This window comes from Taudactylus pleione, unplaced genomic scaffold (genome assembly GCF_031769625.1).
Source record: "Taudactylus pleione unplaced genomic scaffold, aTauple2 ptg000206l, whole genome shotgun sequence".
Lineage (NCBI taxonomy): Eukaryota > Metazoa > Chordata > Amphibia > Anura > Myobatrachidae > Taudactylus > Taudactylus pleione.
Window position 1 is genome coordinate 1,449,345 of NW_028284608.1, and position 24,375 is coordinate 1,473,719.

The 24,375-nt window shown below is 45.4% G+C and overlaps 1 protein-coding gene across 15 annotated transcripts in view; it reads right to left on the reverse strand.

Moving 5' to 3' along the window:
• NRXN1 (neurexin 1) overlaps positions 1–24,375 on the reverse strand; it is a 1,439,010-nt gene that overhangs the window by 663,425 nt on the left and 751,210 nt on the right. For all 15 annotated transcript variants that reach the window (XM_088477984.1, XM_088477983.1, XM_088477988.1 and 12 more), the window contains 2 exons: positions 19,296–19,677; positions 12,046–12,236 (listed from right to left, as the gene is read on the reverse strand). In XM_088477984.1, the coding sequence (XP_088334110.1) occupies positions 12,046–12,236; positions 19,296–19,677 (573 nt within the window). The remainder of the gene's footprint in view (positions 1–12,045; positions 12,237–19,295; positions 19,678–24,375) is intronic.

Sequence of the window (24,375 nt, forward strand, 5' to 3'; positions counted from 1 at the left end):
TCTATGTCTGTGTGTCTTGTATATGTGCTGCTAGTTCTATTGCAGCTTTCTGTGCTATTGAGGTGTCAGATTACCTGCTAGTACTAATTAGCTCCCAGCTGCCTCTTTAAGCATTCCCAGCCAGTCTACAGCTCTGTATTTGTCTGTGTATATCTGCACCTGCATATGTAACATTCCCAGTATATGCCTGTCTACATCTCTGTGTATTTATGTGCAAATCTGCACCTGCTTTGTTACAATTCCCAATATATGTGCCTGTGTCCACTTCTCTCTGTGTCTCACTGTGCTAATCACTAGTTAGCTCTCAGCTGGTCATCCCAGGACTTCCCAGTATTTGCCTTTGTCCATTCTGCTCTGTATCTTGTCTGTGCAAATCAGCACCAACATATTTAACTGTTTCCAGTCCATGCCTGTGTTCTAGCATTCAGATCCATCTCCAGAGTTCTAGCATTCCATTCACCTCCAGTATTATAGCATTCATTATAGTCCCGGTCTTCTGCCATTCCCAGGTACCTGTCCAGAGGGCTGCGACCTGCTCACTTGGTGCGGCGAAAACCAAATCCCGATTGGAGGGGTCACTGGAGAAAACCACCAAGTGAGTTAGACTCCGCGCCTCTGGGCAGGAGCCAAACCTGGGTTCGACCACAACTAGGAGACCTAGTCCATTCACTCCCATAGTCACCCGAACCCCCGTCTCACCGTCCTCCACAGAGGAACACTTGCAGCGGATCGTGACACATAAGCCCTAATCTTACTCAGAAATTGCTAACAGCGACGCATGCTATGAGGCCTCACACTGCGTATGGGATCGCAGTGGATAATTTCTGTACACCCCTACATTGAAATGCACTGGCACGCCTGCGTTCTCCCGACCACCCCACCGTCACCACCCACAAATGGCACTTCCTGTCAATCACTCTGCGATGGGTCTGCGCAGCCTCTGTGATCGCGGGTCCCAATCGCAGTGGCCAGCTCACCCACTCGCACTGCGATGCATGCACAGAATGCAACAATGGGCCGATTGCGTGCGTATTAGCAACTGCGATCCTTGGTAAATCAGGCCCAGAGTGAGAGTAGAATAGAGAGTATAAGAAGGAGTGACAAAAGAAGAGAGGGTGCGGTAGAGAGCGAAAAGAGAAGTACTATGGGAGCAGGAAAGAGACTGGAGAATGGCGGAGAGACTGGGGCATATTTATTACAATTCCCATTATAAATGCGATTGTGATGTGATAATATCGATTAATATCACATTGCAATATTAGATATTATAATTATAACAGGGATTTATCATAATAAAGGTGTTGGGACAGAGCTTGCCAGAAAGGGACAATTGGAGAACGCACCCTGCAGCCCGTGGAGTCTGTAGGCTACTTACTAGAGCAAGAGGCCCTGCCCATTAGGCCCCCAATTACCATGCACTGTGTCTATCAGATGACATGTGTCACCAGGGGCCAACGGAGAGGAATTTGCAAAAAAGTAGCCCATAGGCTAACGCCACCTGGAATTGAAGCGTCAGTCTGGTTGAGCATAATGAAACCCCTTGGTGGGTCTGATCAGGGCCGGCTCGAGGGGTCGGAGCACCCTGTGCCAGCTCTTGAGAAGGTGCCCTAACATCATAGGCCACGCCCCATACGTGACGTTATTTGGAGGCATGCGCGCATGGCACGCCTCCAAATAACGTCAGGCTGGGGGGAGCCTCACTAGCTGGGCTTCCCCCAGCCCTCTCCCGTCACTGAATGGATGCCGCTAGCATGTGCGCAGCATCCATTCAGACTCCGGAACCTCCCGATTTGACCACCCGCTGGCCATTTCGGCCCACGGGTGGAACAGCGGGACAGTACTGTCCTGCTGAAATCGTGATGTTGGGGAGGGGTGCGCCCTCTATGGGTGGCGGCCCTGTGCGACTGCACTGGTCGAACACCCCTAGAGCCGGCCCTGGGTCCGAGCATAGGTTCTATCCCTCACCCTTTTAAGAAGATGTGGGTGCTGCTTTAATTATTAGTGTCAGATTTTGATTGATGGGATTTTCACCATTTAGGTGAAGGGTGTGTGTTTTTTATTAAGCAATCATTTGTTGCAGCTCGCCCTCTTTTCTTCTGGAATCCCACCCTCCCTGCCTAGATTTTGTTCTTTGCTGTTTTGTTGCACGGTGTTAGTAGAACGGTTGCTTGTTTTTTGCATGGTGTCAGTATTGGACAGTCCAACTCCTGTGTTTGTGTCGTTATTTTAGTTTAAGTTAGATATGTTTCATTAAAAAGTGGAGACCTATGCCAAGATGTAACTGATAGGGGGTTTATGCTTCATATTCTGGAACTTGGTAAATATGACTCAATAGCAGCCCCTATAGAAAGCTATCGGAGATATCTGCTGCAATCCCTCCATAGTACATCTGGGGGATACTGAATATTTGCAGGTACCCCTCCAAAAATGGCTGTTTTGGGGGGATAACCTGCAAATATTGGTTGATAAATGGGCCTCTTGGTCCGAAAACATTTAATAATTGTGGTTTATTAACTCCCAATCAGCGGTATGGGAAATGTGGAGAGCATACAGAGCTGATGACAACTTTAGAGCATGGAGATTTTTTCGCCATCTTCTCCAAAAGTCCTTTGTTAAACTTATGTGAACCTTAAAATAATGTGTAGAAAGAAAGATAGAGAGAGAGAGATAGGGAGAGAGAGAGAGAGAGAGAGAGGGGGGGGAGGGGGGAGAGAGAGAGAGAGAGAGAGAGAGAGAGAAAGACAGAGCAAAATAAGAGAGAAGAGAGAGACAGGTAGATAGAGAAGGAGAGAGAGGAGATCGAGGGAGAGGGAGAAAGAGAGAGGGGACGGTGACAGAAAAAGAGGGGGAGAGAGGGGGAGGGAGGGAGTGAGAGAGAGGGAGGGGAGAAAGAAAGAAAGAAGAAAGAAAGAAAGAAAGAAAGAAAGAAAGAAAGAAAGAAAGAAAGAAAGAAAGAAAGAAAGAAAGAAAGAGGGAGGAAGGGAAAGAGATGGGGAGAGAGAGAGAAAGAAATACAGGGGTAAATTACTAAGATGGGAGTTCTATTAAGAAGTGATAACAACCAATCAGATTCTACTTCTCATTTATCTAGCACCTTCTAGAAGATAATACCTGGAATCTGATTGGTTGCTATGGACAACATCACTTCTTAATAGAAGAGATACATTTATATGTGGTAGGTGTAGAGCCCCGTAGTACTTATTACAGAGAGTGGGATTTGGGATGTAATTTATGTATGAGTCGTAGGATGTTTGGAAGTATAAGTTAGTATGGTTAGTGGTTAATAAAGGGTCAACTAAATTATATTCGCCCAACAAGTCCCTGCGAGTAAGTGCAATTATATGCTAATCCGGGGCGAGATCGGCCTATGAGGGTGGGGAGATGAGATGCCATTGCAGCGACAACGACCCCTATGTGTTTGTTACTTTCAGCTTTACAAAACTGCAAGCATGGACTGTGCACTATCATTAGGGTTCCAACTTCCAATGTTTCCTCTCTGGGGAAGTCAGTGCTTTCATACCTTGTTTCTGTCACATGCAACTTGATGTCTATCTTTGTGTGTTGTTTTCTTTTAAAACAGACGGTCATAGTCTACTGTAGTTTCTCATTACCTTAGAAGGGGGTAGAAGACGGTATCAGGGGCAGGGCCAGCAGAGGGGGTACTGGGGCATGTGCGGGGTTTGGGGAGAGACACGTGTGCAATCAATAATTATTATAGTGATGGATATATATTTGTGGCACCTTTATTATTAAAAAAAAATTATATAATAATAATGAACCACTTGCAGACATACGCAGTAAAGCTTTCACTGAGTGAAGGGGAGGATGTTGCCAAACAGCACAGCACCATCCCTGGTCAGGAAACAGAGGAGATGGTTCCATAGGAGAGAGGAGAGGATCGCAGGAGAAGAAACTGTGTGACAAGGAAGAGAGTCAGAAGCCAGGGAGAGGGTCTTAAGGGAGAGGGGAGGATGTAAGTATATAGAACCCCAGGAGACCCCCTGTTCCTAAACTGATCTGCTGCTCGCACAGAAATTAGATGTCAGGCTTTTCCAGCTTTATCCAAAAATGCCAGGAAAGATCTCTCTATTATTTTTTTTTCCCCTATTATAACTGTAAATGAGATTCTCTATTTTTAATTAATTTCACCACAGACAGAGCAGACTGCATTGTGGGGTACATTTCTGCCTTATTGCTGAACAAGGTCTTTTTTTTTTCCCCGCACAGCGTCCGTGGAGCTGCCGAAGATACTGCATAATACATCTTGCTGTGTTGTAGATGAATCTTCCCAATGCCCTGCACACTGCATCTGCCATAATCCTGGACAAACAACTCACTTGTCCAAAAATCTGGCCATATGTTTTCATAGTACCTTCAAAACCCTTTAATGACTCTGACTCCAAATCATTAAGCCCTTACATAAAATCACTTGGAGTTGACATGTTGGTTGCTTGGTAATTTTATTTTTAGAATTCCAAGTACAGCTCCATGTTCCATTGTCACACTGCCCTCTAGTGGTAGAAACAGTCCATGTTTTTTTAATATCAAAATCAAAATACTAGCATATGTACAGTAAAAGGGATTTTGTTTATTAAAATGTGTGCCATGTTTTATTATCTCTTTAAACACATATGGTACAATTTATTTTATTCTTTATAGCATTCTATTCACTTTATGATTATTGTTCAATCTTAATACAGGGCATCTTGCAGCAAATTGTCAATGAATGTTGGTAAATTGTACAGTCACAACGTCCCTAGACAGTCATTCTGTGCTGCTCAAACTATATTCTGTGTTCTCTGTTCAGGAGAATGTGCAGTTTCACCTTCACAATTTGATGCCCTATTATATATCAGAGGTTTCCAACCTCCGTCATTACAATCCACGTTTTAAGGATAGCCATGCTTCAGGACAGGTGAATTAGTACCTCAGTCAATTTGATATTACCATCTGGACTCAAGCATGGATAGCCTTAAAACCTGTACTGTAATGGCAGAGATTGGAAAACTCTGCCCTATGTAATAGCATTACCCAGAGGTCTATACTCTTTATGAAGCAGCTTATTTGCATATAGCAGCTGGCATTACTGCCTGACGGTGATACAAAATGCAGCCGCACTATCTAACTATACAATAATAATACTGTCCCTAGGGAGTGTAACATAAATATCTCCTAAACACCTCATTATTTTAGTGAGCCTGGACCGTAGATACAAGATTCATCCATTGTTTTGGTGACAAACAAGCTTTTTCTGAAACCTGAAATATCACCGCAAACCGAAGCATGGGACATTTGTAGCTGCCTATTAACTGAGTCTGGTTCTATGGGCCTGATTCAGAGCCGGACGCTATTTGCGGACGGTCGTTCTGAAAAAGGGGCCGGATATTTAAATTAAGCGCTCGCTCTTTGCGGTCTGTTGACGCCTCTATGTCTGAACGAGCGACCGAAACATGCTCTCGCTATTTTGAAAAAACGCCCCCTGGCCGCTCGCATCATACGTCATCTCCGCTATTTATTAGATTAATCGAGTACATCGAAAGGCGTCTGAACTGCTCGCTATTCTTGTGGTAGCATTTTCCTACCGCAGTCATGCGAGCAGTTCAGGCTAAAAGACAACCAAGTGACGTGGTCGATGACGCTGCTTTGTTAATTATGCACACCCTTAAATCGCCCGTTTTGACCGTTTGGCATGCCTGCGTTCGGATCTCCACTCCCCGTTTTCAAGCACCTTCCCCTGTTACCACCAACAAACGCCTCATCCTGTCACTCAAATTAGCAGGCATTCGCTATTTTGTGAGCACACGAATTCCGACCGCACTGACTGGTTCGCGCATGCGTATTACAACCCATACGCAGATTTGCGAACATCGCTCGGAGCAAACAAGCGGCCGCTTACGAGCGGCTCTGAATCAGGCCCTAAGTTCCTAATAAGCTACTGATTCAATTATTTTGTTACCGCCATGTGTTGGTCACAAGTGGTACTGCAGCATTTGACCAAGCATGGATTCCATCACTCACTGTCAATCAAAGTCAGACATACAGTCTTGGGGCCTGATTCAGACTTGGGAATAGAGTGAGATATCTCTCTCAACTGTGAACCCGAACAAACCATATTGCACTGTAAGGGGTGTAAATACATAATTTTTTTTACATGTGGGGTAAATACTGTCTGCTTTTGCATGTAGCCCACAAATACGGCACAGCTTTATTATTACTCTACAATTTAGATGCCAGTTTGGAAACACTCCTCCCAAAACTAAGTCTCTCTGCACATTTTACATCTGCCCCACCTGCAGTGCAGCATGGTGTCACCAAGATTATCAGTTGAGAGAGAGATCTCACTCTATTCCCAAGTCTGAATAAGGCTCTTGGATCACTACACTTAATGTGCACTTCGTATTTATTTCATACTTGCCTACCCTCCCGATTTGGTCTGGAGCCTCCCGAAAATCAAGTGCCGCACCCACCCCTCCTATTCCCCCGCAATAACCCCTGCAACCCCCGCAGCGGGGGGGGGGGGGGGGCGGTGACGCGATTCGTGGCATTTTGGCCCCGCCCTCTGCTTCACAATGCCTATATTATCGGCACTGTGTAGTGGGGTCAGGGCCAAACTGACGCGATCACGTGGCCCAGCCCCCGGAATGCCCACAAGTGCTTGTCCCTCCGCCCAGACACCCCCCCTTGCCACCCCCCGTCCTGCCGATCTGGCTGCTCCCTCCCAGAAGGTGACTTCGAGAGCTTTGGTTGGCAGAATTATCAAACACACTCAGGGATCCTTTATATTTAAGAACAAATAGTGCCACTTTCACGTTGGTCGATAATAGTTACTCTTTATTTACTATATGCAAAAATATGCTTCAGTGACATAACTAATTCCGAGGAAATGAATAGCTGCTGGTAAAGTGATAGTAATAGTACTACTGAGCTGATACCTGTAGTTATCAGTGAGCTGATATAATTGCTAGTGTCCCAACTTTGGGGGAAGTGTCTGCGATCTGGTCCCCGTACAGGGCTGTGGCCTGTGAGAAGCAGTGTGGGCTTCAGGAATGTGGGTGTGGTTATGTTGGTCAGGACCGTCGAGAGCTCTGATGGGTGTGTGTACTACTGTACTGGGGAGGTGAGTACATGGGTACTTGCAATTAGGCTCTTTAGGGTGTTATGTTTGTGGCCCCCTAATAACATTGGCATGAGTCCTATGTTTATTGGCCAAGTGGTAACCCTTAGTAAGACTCTATATAAACATTGTCACCTACTAAGCAACTCATTAAAATACTTCTTTACCATTACCAATACAAAACATCTCACGGCAGCCATGGGAGAATCCCTGTTTTACTTAGCAGGAAGAGTCCTAAACAATTGTTCTTTTCAGCATATCTGAATAATGTGCCTTTAAGAATAGATCGCAGTGATAATACAACTTTCGCCTCCTCTCCTACCTCCTACATCCAGGCAGCTCAATTACAGAAAATCCAATTTCTAAATGAACACAATAGAGTTTATTTCACTTTTAATTAGAACACGGTTCCCTTTCCTCTCCCAGTCTGTATTTGTGCTGTAGCGAGCGAAGATGATCCAGTAAAAAGTGTAAGATTATTATTTTTTTGTCATTGATTTGCTTTGGCTCAGTAACAATGTTCGTCAGTTCCAGATAGTAATAGTCTCAGTAGTTATATGTTGCTCACTATTACTATTTTACTGTATTTCACACTTTCCTTATTTGCTAGGCAATTTGCACAACATGCTCTATACGGAATCAGAATGTAATACCGTCGGCCGAATGGCCGGGAGTTTGATTCCCTGCAGCGTCAGGCCGACAGAGGAATAGATCCCGGCAGCGGCAGCCCGACAGCGCTGGAAATCCCGATCATCCCTAGTTAAGTATTAACTAACCTAACCTACCCCCCTAACCCTAACCCTCCCTTAGAGGTGCCTAACCCTAACCTCCCCCCCAAGTGCCTAACCCTAATCCCCTCTCTAAGTGCCTAAACCTAACCCCCCCTTCCCCGCTGCCTAAACCTAACCCTAACCTCCCCCCGGGGGTGCCTAACCCTAACCCTCCCTCCCCCTCTAGCCTAACCCTAACCTCCCGGGGGGGTGCCTAACCCTAAGTCCCCCCCTGGAACCCTAAACCTAACCCTCCCCCCCGCGGCTGTCCGCTCGCGGCGTCCGGCATCCCTTCGATCGGGATGCAGGTCTCCCGGCGTCGGTGAAATAGCGGCGTCTACATCTAGACGCCGGTCATTTCACCCACGCCGGGATATGACAGTCGGGAAGCCGGCTGGTCAGTATAATGTCAGCCGGCTTCCCGATTGCATCCCCTCTATACAGTAATCTATACATTGGAGGTGGACATTTGTGCAATGACCCCAATAACGTTAATAATGCAGCCTATTAAGTCACCACGAATCCTGGTCACACTGCACGAAGCACAGAGCAGCCAACTGTCCCTAGTTACCAGAGTTGTCCCTGAAAAAAATCCCCATGTTTTCACTTCGTAACCCACCAAAGTTTAACTCCATATTTCTGAGCTCTACGGCCATACAAATGGATTGCCATATGTATTAAAAAGGTCCACAGCAGATATAGGAGCTAGCGCCATCTATAGGTAGCATTGCCTATAAAAACCTTAGGACTCCCGTGTCATAAATCCGGAAGTCACTTAATCTCTGGGGCAGCTCTATATCGCAAGCACTGTCCCAGTAGGTAAGTATTCATGCATGCTGGCGTTATAACACATTGGTAGGCATGACAATAGGGGCGGGATGTGTCATAATCAAATTGCCATTCATGATACATCCTGCCCTATGTATCACTGCATTGCCAGGACGGGACCTGATTTTTTTTCTGCTTCTTAATCATGGCATTCTTCCTGACTTTGCAGCACTTCTTATTGGGACATACAATAAGGGGTTGGGGGGGCGGGATCAAATCATGATTGGGGCGTGGCTACACTCAGGGAGTAACCTAGTGTTGATGAAGTATTAGACTTAGCCGAATTCAACCCCTCAAAAAATTAAAAAAAAATTTGCCACATACAATACAGGCAGGTGCTCTGCTTATGCGGAAAACGTGACAGACCTCACAATGTGGGAAATGTATTAAAATGTCAATTATCTCCGAGTAACAGACATCCAGCATTTTGACACTTATCATAGCAGTGCAAGATCTCTTAAGGGTATACTTACTAAAGTGCGGGTTTTTGGAAGTGGGGATGTTACCCATAGCAACCAATCAGATTCTAGCTACTATCTGCTAGAAGGTGCTAGATAAATGATAAGTAGAATCTCATTGGTTGCTATGGGCAACAACTCCACTTCTAAAAACCCGCACTTTAGTAACTATACCTCCTTAGTGCTGAAATGTATCAAAACAACAGTCGCCTGAGAGGTGTTGCGCAAACTGATCACTGGCTGCAATTGCAACAGTGACGTCTAAAGCTTCAGATCTCAGTTTGTATAAAACATCAGTGGCGTCACAGGGGGGTGCGGGCCGCACCCGGGTGTCACCCGTCGAGGGGTGACACCAAACTGCCGACTCCCCCTCAGTGAAAGGAGCCGGGTGCTGCACTGTAACATTCCGTGAAGCACTTGGCTCCTGATAAAGCGAGGGAGTCAGCACTGCCCGCAGAGTGGTCCCCGGGTGCAGTCCGCAACTCCGGATCCCCCTCCACCGGAGCACCCCAGTTGTTACGGGGTTTGGGCCGTAAGGCCATGCCCCTTTGTGAGGCCACACCCCCCTTCCGTGAGGCCACATCAGCTTTCTCCCGGCACGCACCTCCGCTGCGCGCACTAAAGACCTCCCCGCACCGAGTGCAATAGCGAGGAGGGATGCAATGTAATAAGACACTGGCCCGAATGCATAGGCGACGGTACGTGTGTGTGTGTGTGGGGGGCGGCACCTCTCCCTCACAAACATTTTAGAAGCGCCAGTAGACTGGCGGCCGTAGACAGTCAGGGGCTGTGCATTATAGAAATAGGCTGCGCAGTATGTACGGCCTTTTAAGTTACAAGAACGCACATTAAATCTCCTCCGAGCCGTACAGGCGCTGTGCAGCCTATTGCCATAACGCACAGCCCATGCCTCCTGCTCCACTGTGGTTCCACCCTCCTCTTCTTCCGTGGTGCCGACCAGCTCCTCCTCCAGGCTATCGCCCCGTCTCCACCCAGCAACAGGTAAGTTAGAAGAGGGGGAGTGCCAAAATTAAATTATATCTTGCTCCCCCCCCCAACATAAAAACACCTGTGATAACAAAGGTTGATTTTGCCATTTAAATTATTGTAACTTAAAATCTACGGGCTAAATAACCGAAATTGTGCTGGTTCCTGCAACTCGCAGGCTATTACATAATATATATAGGGGGTGAATGTACTAAAGCCTTGGAGAGAGATAAAGTGGAAAGAGATAAAGTACCAACCAATCAGCTCCTGTCATTTTTCAAACACAGCCTGTAACATGACAGTGAGGAGCTGATTGGTTGGTACTTAACTTAGTACATCTCCCTTATACTGTAAAATACGTAAACTATACTGTATATCTCCTACTATAAAATAGCCAACCGTATTCTAATGTAAAAATATATATAAGTACGTTCATCTAAACTAGTTATGAAATTTGCCTAGTAGTATGAACTACAGCAATTATAAGTGAAATACAGGGTCTCTATTTCATATTTACTTAAATTGCATTTAAATTGCTTTAAAACCAAGTAACAAAATTGAAGATGCAACATAACTGAAGTGCCAAGGAAATTAAGGAGGGAAAAAAGCTTTCTTGGCAAAACTACCGGCGTTTCTGTGTCATTTCAGCACAATTTAATATTCTATTTCAGTAAAATGTGAAAATGTTCCATTTAGCTCTGAAATTCTAACTGTGCACCTTAAACTGAACATGGCTATTAGATTTAGCAATAATTATATCTATTACAATCCAAAGGCGTAACATTAAAATATGCAATATTCTAAGTTTTAAAGATTTGTCCCTTGAAATGTCCTATGCTTCATTATTCTCACCGGCTGCCCAGTGCAATTCCTCCTTTACATAATCTGCATATTTGATGCAAATCTCACTATCAATTCTTAGGGGTCTAGTTACTAAGCAGTGTTAGGAGACAGAGTGAAAAGTGATAAGAAAGTGATAAGGTGCCAGCCAATCAGCTCCCAACTGTCATCTCACAGGCTGTGTTTGAAAAATGACAGTTGGGAGCTGATTGGCTGGCACCTTATCACTTTCTTATCACTTTTCACTCTGTCTCCTAACACTGCTTAGTAAATAGACCCCTTAGTGGCATATTTAGTAAAGTGTGGGTTTTTAGAAGTGGAGATGTTGCCCATAGCAACCAATCAGATTGTACTTAACATTTATCTAGCACCTTTTGGAAGATAATAATAGCTATAATCTTATTGGTTGCTATGGGCAAGATCTCCACTTCTAAAATCCTGCTGTTTGGTAACTATACCCCATAGTCTGTTCACTTTGTTAGTTAATATAAGCTTTTACAGTAATAGAAAATTATAAGAACCAAGTTTCACTTTAGGGTGATGTTTCAGCAGTGTAAAGAGTGGAGAAGATGCCCATAGCAACCAGTCAGCTTCGAGGTAGCATTTATTAAGTACAGTCTATAAAATTATAGATAAAATCTGATTGGTTGCTATATGGGCATCTTCTATATCTGCATACCTTCCAACATGACCCTCTCCAGGAGGGACACAGTGCTCTGGTCCTGGACTTCCCTGGTAATTTATGATTGGTGGAGGCTCCAGAGGTGGGGCTGCAGTACAGTCCAAAATTCAAATAGGGGAGTCACACCAACTGCCAGTGAGTCCCAGCCAGTGATGTTTGGCAGCGTGTGAAATGACAGTTGGTGTGACTCCCCTATTTGAATATTAAACTGCGCTGCAGCCTCACCTCTTACCAGGGAAGTCCAGGACCAGAGCATTGTGCCCCTCCTGGAGAGGGTCATGTTGGGAGGTATGTATTTGTCCACTTCTCCAATCTTTTCACTGCTTCACACATTACACCTACAATCAGTTATCAGTGGGGACTTACTTTTGAGGTCGAGGTTTCGGGCTCCTGCTGTGCTCTGTGTAGTGATTTTGGTGTCAATTTTTACGGTATGAAGATTGCTTGTGTCTCGCGATATCATAACATTGTGCCATTGGTGGTCATTTAAGGGTTTGTTCGAGCTCCCTTTAATTAGATTTGCACCATTTCCCAGATCAAAAACATAATGCAAATATCTGAAAAATAAAGTTTTTTTTATTTATTTACACATACATATAAAAGCTTAAAAAGGTTCGTAAAATGCTGTAATAACTTTACACCTCTTGTACCTTTATGTCAACTGTGAACAGGACCACCACCAGGGGGGGGACTCCCGCTTCCCCCCCCTGCCACAATAAAAGTGAGTTACTGACAGTGGCAGAACCTGCCGGGGGCCCGTTCCTACCAGCGCACCCGCTATTATCCCCTATCTCTAATCCCATCCACCGTCGCTGTCGCTGTATTTATGGTCCCTGGTATGCTCCCCGTCTGATTTGTGCTGGTAGCCTATGACATAATCGGGCAGCTCCGCTTCCCTGTCCTCCTCTTAGTACTATCGGCAGGTGCGCTTGCGCGATCGTGACATGTCACAACAGGGAAGGTTGCTGCACGCCGGCCACTGCAGGGGAGAAAGTCACCATCAAAACACAAGAGCCGGCTCAGAACAGAATGGAAGACCAGAGACCATCGCCAAAGTAAAGAAGGTAAGTTTGCTAGGGAAGGGGGGCTGAGCCTGGTGATTGAAGGAGGGGTAGAGCTGTGGTGTGATTATTGAAGGGGGTGACTTGCTGTGAGGAGATTACATAAAGAGGGGTGCTGTAAGGTGATTACTGAAGGGTGGGACTTTCTTTGAGGTGATTATTACTGAAGGGGGGGGTGCTGTGAGGTGATTACTGAAGGGCGGGGTGCTGTCAGCTGATTACTGAAGGGTGAGGTGCTGTGAGGTGACTACTGAAGGGCGGTGTGCTGTGAGGTGACTACTGAAGGAGGGTAATGTGAGGTGTTTATTGAAGGGGGACTTTCTGTGAGATGATTACTGAAGGAGAGATTGCTGTTAGATGATTACTTAATGGGGGTGCTGTGAGGTGATTACTGAAGGGCGCGGTGCTGTGAGGTGTTTATTGAAAGGGGGATTGATCTAAGGTGATTACTGAATGGGGGGGCGGTGAGGTGATTACTGAACGGGGGTGCTCTGAGGTGATTATTGAAGGGTGGGGATGTTGTGAGGTGATTATTGAAGGAGGGTACTGTGAGGTGATTACAGCATTGAGGCTACTGTGAGGTGGACATTGAAGTGGGCGGGGGGTACTGTGAGGTGGTTATTAAAGGTGCAGAGGGTGCTGTGAGGTGGACTTTGATGTGGGGAGTGCTGTGTGGACAATGAAGGGAGGGAGGAGTGCTGTGAGGTGGACAGTGATGGGGTCAGTGTGTGCTGTAAGGGGGTCAGTGAGTGAGCCGTGAGAGGATCAGTGTGTGCTGCAAGGGGCTCAGTGTTATATGGAAGAAACTGGTAGTGATAGAGAACTATGGAGGGGTAATGAGAGAGAGCTATGGAGGGGGCAATCCGGGATATATGCAGGGAGGACTGAGACAGTTATGAATGGGACAATCAGAGAGCTAAGTAGGAGGCAATGGAGAGGTTATGCTAGGGCAATGAGACACAACAGAGGGGGGTAATCAGATAGACCACGCCTGCAGTTTTTTTTGCCATGGTTATTTTGCTGTTGCCATGTGCTGGTAGAAAAGCCAGGGCCACTTGATTGCATTTGCTCCCCAGGCTAAAACTTGCCAGCCAGCCCCTGGCATCTGCGGCCGCGCCGCTGAATGAGAGAAGAGCCGCGGCAGGTGGTGTGGGGAATGAGGAGCCGGAGCAGACCGTAAGACAGAACAGAACAAGGAGCCAGGTAACTAAGGTGTGTCTAATTACATTTATTGCAGCATGGCAGATGTTGTGGATGTGGGGAGTTGGACTGGCTGGGGGCAACTTTGTTCATTGGTTACTTTCTCCCCGGCCATTGATTCAGACAGTGGACAGAGCATGATAGGAGTCTGGGAGAACCTCTGTCCCTGCTCCATGGAATTCCACCCATGCTGCACTCTTCTTTACTGCAAAATGTATTTATTTATATATAATCAGTTAAATTGGAGTTGTGCACCTGTATTTTTTCTTTGTGTATATATCAATGGTCTCCACAGGTAGCACCTCCAATTATATATATATATGTCCAGAATGTGCAGTCTGAGATCTATTTTCTTTGTAAACTAATTAGTGCATTGATTTGCACACCTGGGAAGCCTGAGCCACTTCCCACTCAGACTAGCACTTCTACTACATTGGTTACAGCATGGAGTCTGGCAATGTAATATGCACACCAGTCAGAGGCACAATAATAGGTAAGTCCTGCTAATATTTAGACTGTGTAGTGCAGCTTTGGTTCATTTTTGGGGTGTGGGTCCCCCTAGATTGCTTTGCTGATCTGCTTAAGGGCACCGCAGTATAACACATTTTCCTTTAACACATTTTAATACTTCACTGTCTGTGTCCTTTATATATATGTATTTCACTTTTTTATTTTTATGCTTTATATGCGGCCAGCGGCTGCTCTTAACACTTCACTTTTCTTATTAGAGCGGTGCTTTGGGGTGGATTGGCTGGGCTAGTTTGGGGGTGTCCTGCGCTCTGGATTTGAGCCTTAGTATGTTAGGGACCTGCCCGACAAGAGGTTACCCGGATATGGTGGGCAGGCCCATAAGCTTGGCCAAGATTATGCCAAAAACCTCTATGGTATTTACTGCAAAATGTATTTATTTTTATATATAATCAGTTAAATTGGAGTTGTGCACCTGTACTTTTTCTTTACATTTATTGCAGCATGGCAGATGTTGTGGATGTGGGGAGTTGGACTGGCTGGGGGCAACTTTGTTCATTGGTTACTTTCTCCCCGGCCATTGATTCAGACAGTGGACAGAGCATGATAGGAGTCTGGGAGAACCTCTGTCCCTGCTCCATGGAATTCCACCCATGCTGCACTCTTCTTTCTGTCTTCTTCAAGGCAGTTAGGGAAAGTAAGATGGTCAACTCCACTGGCTCAAGCTATTTTTAACACATTATGCCTCCATTTTCTAGATGTGCGCTGCATAATGGGGGCTGGGGGGGCCCTGTCTATTTTGTCAGTCCCGGGCCCCACAATTTCTGATGGCAGCCCTGACTGTGAAATAAACATACTGTATCAGCAACTTACAAATCTTAGGATAACAATGTTGAAATTAATATAACCAAAAAGATTTAGTTTTAAAATGAATAAAAAAAACAAAAACCTTCCAAATAACAGTTTTAAATGCCTGCACTCTACCAGCTATGTAGACTTGGCTACACAATACATACAGTAGAAAAATTGTAGACAGTACTCTGAGGACCTCTAGTGGTCTGTTAAGGAGAAACAGCACTTAGAAGTATTGGTTTCTTAATATAATACAATATTGTGTGCACAGTATTTATTTACTTCTTAGCCTATGGAGAAAGGAAGGACAGAGCACCTGTAGACAAGTTTAGGATTATGCAGAATATTATTAATATTCTTCTTCTTATTATCATCATCATCGATTTGCTTGTATAAAAATTTGACTAGGCAGACCCCCTACCCCACCTGCACCCCATTTTCCTTTATACTCCTCTGGATCATTCTGATCTTAATAAGGCTTAATAATACTACCCCTAAGTGTCCTCTTCTCCAAGGTACACCTTGCACCTGATTAAAATTTGACTGTTTCTTGGAGTTTCCCTTTCTTTTTAAGTAACACCTTTATATTTTTTTTGCCAGCAAGAAATAGCGTATCACAAAGCAAACCAGTCAGGGCTAATTTTTAATAGACAGTTCTAGGTTTAGAAAGCTTTTCACTAGATATTACTGTGCTATACAGCTATAACTTGCTTCAGAACCATTATGGCCTATGTCACTCACTATCTATTTAATGCTTTCAGACCCACAGTATAGTGCCAGAGCATCACGTTTATTTGTGATGATTCAGTCACTGTGTCTGTACTAAGTAGTTTTACAAAAGGGGCCAGAATATTATAGATAGATAGATAGATAGATAGATAGATAGATAGATAGATTGGCAGATGTACCCCATTTCATCCAGGTAGATATTTATTGTTTCCATTTCCATCTCACTGTTTCCATTTCCATCCTTCACCTCTACAGTAATGCATCACTGCTATAGTAAGACATTACCCTCCCTCATCTGTGTACTAACACATTCCCCTCCCTCACCTCTGTAGCAACACATTATACTCCCTCACCTCTGTAGTATAACACATTGGCCCTCATTCAGAGCTGCTCGCAAAAAGCGAGCACTCGCTCTGAATGAGGGCAGCCGCTTTTGTTTTGAAACCACTTTAGCGAGTGACCAGGTGATGGTCGCGATGGTCGAGACCATCGCGACCATCGGGGCTTGCGATAAGACCCTTGCGGTAGGGTCTCGTCTACAGCAAGCCCCAGGTAGCTTCCGGCTCTAACAGAGCAGGAAGCTCCCTACTGACATCGCTGGTGATATCAGTAGGGCCACCTACAAACGGCAGGTGTTCCTTCAGGAACACCTCAGCTTGTCCGGCCACACCCCCACCCCGCCTACAAAACGGGGCGAGCTGTCGATCAACATCGACAGCCGCCCTGTTTGTAGCGAGCCCCGGAGCGAGTGAATTTGTCACTCGCTCTGGGGCTTGCGCACGTGCACTGCGAGAGCTACGCATGTGCAGGCCCTCACCATCGACCCGCTTGCTAGCGCATAGCGCTTGCGAGCGGCTCTGAATGAGGGCCATTATCCTCACTCACTTCTGTAGTAACATATTTCACATTTCTCTTCCTCGCCCATGTTGTAACACAATCAATATTCCCCTCCCTCACCTGTGTACAAATACAACCCCTCCCTCACACCTGTAGTAACATTCCCCTTCCTTACCTCTGGAGTAACATATTCCCCTCCCTCGCCCGTGTTGTAACACATTCCTTTCCTCCACCTCGTAGTAACACATTTGACATTCCCCTCCCTCACCTGTGTAGTAACACATTTTCCTCTCTCCCCTCTGTAGTAACAGTGGGCCTGATTCAGAGCTGCTTGTAAGCGGCCACTCGTTCGCTCTGAGCGATGTTCGCACATCTGCGCATGCGTATGGGTTGTAATGCGCATGCGCCAACCAGTCAGTGCGGTCGGAAATAGTGTGTTCGCAAAATAGTGAATGCCTGCTAATTTGAGTGACAGAATGAGGCATTTGTGGGTGGTAACAGGGGAAGGTGCTTGAAAACAGGGAGTGGAGATCCAAACGCAGGCGTGCCAAACGGTCAAAACGTGCGTTTTAAGGGTGTGCATAATTAACAAAGCAGTGTCATCGACCACGTCACTTGGTTGTCTTTTAGCCTGAACTGCTCGCATGATTGCGGTAGGAAAATGCTACCACAAGAATAGCGAGCAGTTCATACGCCTTTCGATGTACTCGATTAATCTAATAAATAGTGGAGATGACGTATGATGCGAGCGGCCAAGGGGCGTCTTTACAAAATAGCGAGTGCATGTTTCGTTCACTCGCTCAGACATAGAGGCGTCAACACACCGCAAAGAGCAAGCACTCAATTTAAATAGCCAGCCCCTTTTTCTGAACGAGCGTCCGCAAATAGCGTCCGGCTCTGAATCAGGCCCAGTGTCCCTAACCCTGCACCAAATACTGTGTCTTTATTCCACTAACCCTGCACCCAATACTGTACACTTACCCGCAGCCCTTCCCTCACTATACAAATAGAGGAGCCACACCAACTGCCAGTGGAGCACTTGGGATGACAGTTGGTGATTGAATATGATCTGTGCTGCAGCCCCAATGAGACAGGCAGGCAGGACATTGCGCAGGGGGAGGAAACATTTTAGCCCTTTTTACCCCCTTAAGAGTTGAATTTTACTTTAACTCATTGTCAAAAGAAGGGTCGTTACGAGGGGTGTGCGACCGGTGCAGTCGCACAGAGCGCAGGGCTTTGTGGGCAACACATTCGTCACCCCTCGCCCCCTGCTTCTCTGTTGCAGTGCTGCCTGTAGCATCCACTGAATGCTACAGGTAGGCACCTTGCCAAAATTACAGCTGCCCGCAGTTTCGGGTGCGATGGCCCCGTCCCCTTATGCAAGACGTCATGGCGTCCCACACTGAAGGGGGCGGGGCCGGCAGAGGGCGCTCAGATCCTTAGTTATGGCCCTGGTCAAAAGCAAACAGTATATAAAAGTTGCCAGTATATACTTCTCGCTTTGAGCCATCATTTATAAATGGAAGTTTAATATTGCTGTATGGAATCAGTATGTAATACCACCGGCCGCAGCGGAAGCCTGGCAGGGGTGAAGATCCCGACAGCTAAAAAGGTAAGTATAACTAACCCTATTCTCCCCCATAACCCTCCTTTAGGGGTGCCTAACCCTAACCTTCCCCATAGTGCTCCTCACCTACTCACCTAACCCCCCTCTAAGTGCCTAAACCGAACCCCCCCCATCCCCGCAGCCGAAACCTAAGTCTCCCGGGAGGGTGCCTAACCCTAATCTCCCACCGGGGGTGCCTAACCCTAACCCCCCGTTCCCCTAGCCTAAACCTAACCCTCCTGGGGGTGCTTAACCCTAATTCCCCCCGGGGGGCCCTAAAACAAAAAACCCCTCCCCCCGCCCCCGGGGGTCGGCATTGCGACCATCGGCTTCCTGACTGCATCCCTGCTGTATAACGCCATGCCCCGTACTCAAGTGCCAGTGAAGTTCTGTCCATCTGATACGTAGTTGTACATACTGTATGTACAGCTCAATACAGAATCCAAGGCTTCAGTGGCATCACAATAGACAGATCATTAGGGATTTGCCGCAGTGTAGGGATGCTTAGGCCACTGTGAGTGATTTTCCTCAGATCTCAGCACTGACAGATGCAATGTAACCTGCATGACAGGTGAAACTGACAGTACGGGAGGCCTGTGACTGCCTAAATGGTTAAAATAAAGATATAATTTATTAATAAAATAATAAAATAAATAAAAGCATAAATATAATCTACAAATATAAATATAACCATTTTTTTAACCCCCTATAATTATATATAAAGAACACAGAAAATTACTCAAAACTGACTTTTTTGGGATAACTTTTTAGCATTGCATTTAGTTGGGTATTCCGATCATGAAATTGTTAAATGCGTCATTGTCGATACCTAAAACAAGATACAATAATGGCGCCCAACTTACCCTTTAACCAATTCAACTACAATAAAGTCATTGCCATCGCCACTGTTATAAAGGATGAGGCCATCGGCAGATGTGGTCTTGAACTGGAAGAAGAGGTGCATGGAGGTGTAAGCTTGCAGCGTGGCCAGGGCGACATAGCTGGCTTTCGTCTTAAAAGTGACTGGGTCAGCGATGATGTTTCTGAAACCAAAGCGGGCATTCAGTTCACAGTAATCGATGTCTCCATTTTTGCACAAGTCGATATATGCCATGCCATTGAACGATAAGCTCTGTAGATGGCCAATAAAATTGGAAGGCACAGCCGAGAGGTAGCGCCGTTCCGTTATTATCCCAGTTTCAATGTTGTGGAACTCTAGTCGTGTGTGGTCACCAGCCATCTGACCTGTAGTAAGAAATAAAGTTTTTCTTGTTAGATTCACTTCTACAATGTTCCTATATCCCTGATTGGTTGAAGATGTGTGTTTCTATATTGAGACAGTATATTAATGTTCTCATCAATTAATGTCTCTAAGCAAAAGCAAAGTGTGAACCCGAGAGTACATGTAAAGGGATATAGGCAGGAAGAAAAACAGTCCCTATAAGACATTATTTACAAAAAATTATGTCTTGATTCCCAGCAGGAATCAGTCAGACAGGATAGTAAAGTAATACTGTAAGCAAACTATTAATTGAAAAAAAAAAAGGAAAATGGCACATTACCATAATCTGTTTCATTTATAGATTGCTAAATTAAAATCAGATCCCAACTGTGGTTCTTACAGATAAATTTGATTTGTGCATTTTTCTTTTCACCAAAAAATGGAACCATTGGAGTGTTATGCTGGGTACACACTGACAGATACATTGGCCGATCAATTGATCGGCCCATATATTGTATCTGCTGCACGTCGGCCAGTGCGTACCCACGATATGACGGTGAACGTCGTCGTTCACTGACATATATCGCATAGGCTGTGCTGCACAGCCGATGGACATATATGTCTGCAGACATATCTGTCCATCGGCAGGTGTGTACAGGTGGACGGCAGACCGCCCGTACACACACAACAGCAGCCGCGAGGAAGGGGACAGGACCCGCCCCTGACCCGCCCACTGGCCGCCTGGTCCCATCACCCCCAGCCGCCGGGACCCGAAGGCACAAGCAGATGATGGCCGTTCAGTGTTTATGAACGTCCACCATCTGCAGATATATCTGTCCGTTGTGTACCCACCTTCAGAATGAAAGAGTTGGTTTCTCCTATTTTATGTCACTGAAAAGTAAGAAAAGAAACAGAGGTGGATCTATCAAGCAGTGAAAAGAATGAAGAAGATGCCCATAGCAACCAATCAGCTTTGAGGTAGCATTTATCAAGTACATTCTATAAAATATTTGGTAGAACCTTCACTCTTTTCACTGCCTGATACATCAACCCAAAGACCATATCATGTGATTCTCTTGCACTTTTATGTCATTTTAATTTAAGGCATGGCAACTAAAATACTTCTCGCCCGTGCCTCCTGCCATCAATATCACCTGTGTCCAGTGTGTTTCAGAATTATGGGAGCCACATTACAGGTCTCCCTCTGTATAAGCAGTTACAAGCCAGGTTATATTTAGTACTTAAGCTCTGGTGGTTAATAGTTATTATTTAGGCTTTTATTTGATAATGGAGGTGGGAACACATACAGTAACTAGAGGCAGTGTCATTGGCGTATCTATAATAAGTGCAGGGTGTGTACATGAGCCCCTGAGTCCAGGGGGGCCCACACAGCACAAGATGCAGCCATGTTTAATACTTACCTCTCCGGAGTCCAGCGTTGGTGCTGCAGTAGCAAGCGCAGTACAAGTGTCCTGGTAACAAGGTGCGGGCAATATGTTACCGGAGGCCTGTGCATGCGCAGTACTGGTGTCCCCGGTACCATGCCATGGGCGCCATGTTACTGGAGACCTGCGCATGCACAGTAGACTCAATGCCAGAGTCTACTGCACCACATAGGGGAGGGACCCTTAGGGAGAGATCAGCACACAGGCCCCCTCCTCTCTTAAACCGCCCCTTGGCAGCGTACATGTAGGCTGGCTGACTGACTCATATTGAGGTCTGTGACCACAACAGCATGACCATGCAAGCCCTAGCCTGGTTATGTTCCAAGATATTGGGATAATACATAGTAATGTAGGGCCTAATGTATCCACAAGTGAGCCCTTGTATGAATCCCATGCATCACCACTCTGAGATAATAGAGGAGTTTCCCCGGAAAGCATAGGTTTCAATCCTGTAACCAGCACTATGCAGTATGCCCGATAGAGTTAAAGAAATGTAATTGTAAAAATAGAGATGAGTCACTCATGTCCTCCTCGTTATCTGTACGAGTCTGCTCGATGAGACCTAAAACAGACTGTTCTGACTTCAGTTGCCTTTTCTGTTCTGACCTCGCAGCACGCAGAGCTCCAACATAAACCTACTCATTTTCAATGTACACTACACACTATGGGATTTGTTAACTGAGACTTTACAGTTTTCAGGATCATGGTGTTTGTATGTAATTTGTAGCATTATGCCCCCCAAAAATACCCTACAGTTCATTTTAAAGACACCCATGTCCCGCTTGATGATGTGTTTCACTGTGCCATGCCAACCACACCACACACCTCCCACCTGCGGCTTCCCATCTCTATCATCTGAGTGACATCGTGCATAATCAGATATTCCACAAGGCAAAATACACATAGAGATAATCACTGATCATCATTATGAAGAGATGAGAATACCTGGGGCAGTAGGAAAAAAGGGGGTTGAATATGAGATCCCGGAGGTCGGGATACCGCTGGTCAGAATACCAACAGTCATAATCCCGACACTCATAAGGAAAGCCGGTAAGACTAACCCTTAACCCTACCCCTAACTCTCCCTACCCGGTGCCTAACCCTAACCTCTCCCCCAGTGCCTAAACCTAACAAGGGGCAAATGCAGGATTATTATGAGGGGAGTATATGTATATATATATATATATATATATATATATATATATATATGTGTATAATACATATATACATACACACACAGATATATACACACACATACATATGTCACACATACCTTACATACACACACGTCACATATACATACATATACTTCATTGGGGAAGTGGCCGAGATCTTGGAGGCTGGCCTACTCTCGCAGGGGTCTACTGGACATTTCAGATAGGTACGGTTATGGTATTGAAAAAATCAAGTAGCAATTCATTAACTTTAATGTGTCTGTATTTTTCTAACTCTCCAGACAACATGTTGTCAGGTGCTCGATTTACAAAAGAGTTAAGTAAATGCAAACAAAAAAATATACATACTGCACATAATTATTTCTAAACAGAGATTTAGGGGTCTATTTACTAAGCAGTGTTAGGAGACAGAGTGAAAAGAAAGTGATAAGGTGCCAGCCAATCAGCTCCCAACTGTCATCTCACAGGCTGTGTTTGAAAAATGACAGTTGAGAGCTGATTGGCTGGCACCTTATCACTTTTCACGCTGTCTCCTAACACTACTTAGTAAATAGACCCCTTAAGCTGGCCATACACCTACACGACCAGCATAAGGTCCGATTCATCATACGATTTCCCTCCGACTCCCTGGAGCTCCCTGGCAGTCCCGGCAGCATGTTTGTTGTTTTTCTTAGCACATGATCTGTCGTAAGATCGATCCTGTGTCTCACAGGCTCATAAGGGAAACAGTCATTGAAATGACTTGAATTTCCGCACGATGGATCGCATGAACAAAATAAACGGCACGAACTGCAGACGATACGATGGACAAGATGTGCTGCACATCTGATCATAAGACCCGATTATAGGAGCCGCGGGAGCGCACATCGGATCTTATCTGACTAAAATAATACACGATTTTCACAAGATCCATCTTATGACCCGTCGGTCGAAAATCGGGCAAGTGGCCCGAAATCGTGCAGGTGTATTGCCAGCATTAGACCATTTTGGGGGTCTTGAGTAGTCTTGTGAAACAATTTGCAGTAAGGTTGTCCCTATGAAACCATTAGATAGATTATAAGCTCTCAATAGCAAGGCCCATGCTACCCTTTGTCTCTTTTGTCTGCCTGGTTTGTGCCTGTTAGTGTGGAAGTGGTGATTTCCATTTAACTTGTACTTGTTCATCGGTACTTAAACGACTGTGACTTGTATCTGCACCCCCATCCTTTGCTATTGTCTTTTTTCACTCCCTAAGATTTGTTTGCTAACTGCTCGGTGCTACAGAAATGTCTTATTGCACAGAGCTGTATAAACTGCAGAAATAAACCAATCAGTGTATAACTTCACATGAGTCGGTGATCAGACTGGCAGGCAGTTCGGAAGGCAAACAAGTAATGATTGGTATTAGAGGGATGAATAAAATGAATAGTTAGAAAATACAGAGATTATGAGGACTGAGAGCATGAAGTTGTGGTCTGGTCACAGGCTAGTATGTTCTTTTGCACTATAATCAAACATAACTAAATATAGTCATTTAAAGTTCTCATAGTGTTTTCTTTGCCTCTGTGTCTTTAAGCTCTCCTTGAGGATTGCCATCAGTGGAAGAGCTAGAGATACCTGGGACCTGTGAAAAATGGAAGCCATGGCCCCCTAACCCGCTTTCACCCCTTTTATTGTCTGAAGAAATGACTGGGCAATGGAATCTGTATTGCACACGGCCTCTACTGAGCAAAGAACAAACATTGTACCTGCAGAAACATCCCTCCATCGAAATAGAGGTTCCAGACAGGGAGGTCATCGTAACCCTGGTCAGTCAAGGTGGCAAGAGAGTCCCTGCTGGGAGCCTCATAGCCTCTCATGCCCTTATACGCCAGCCCAGAGCCTCCTCATGCTCCTTTTATCATGCGTCTTTATATGCCAGCCTCAATGCCCCCTCAGTCATGCCCCTTTCTATCTCAGCCTTAGAGATCCCTCAGTCATGGTCCTTTATAGTCTCATAGCCCTCTCAGTCGTGCTCTGAAGCTTCCACCATGGATGTATTACTATGTAAGCCACCTTCTATTGTCTGTATATTCAACAGATAATACATTATACTGTATGTACCGTCTCTTTTTGATAACTT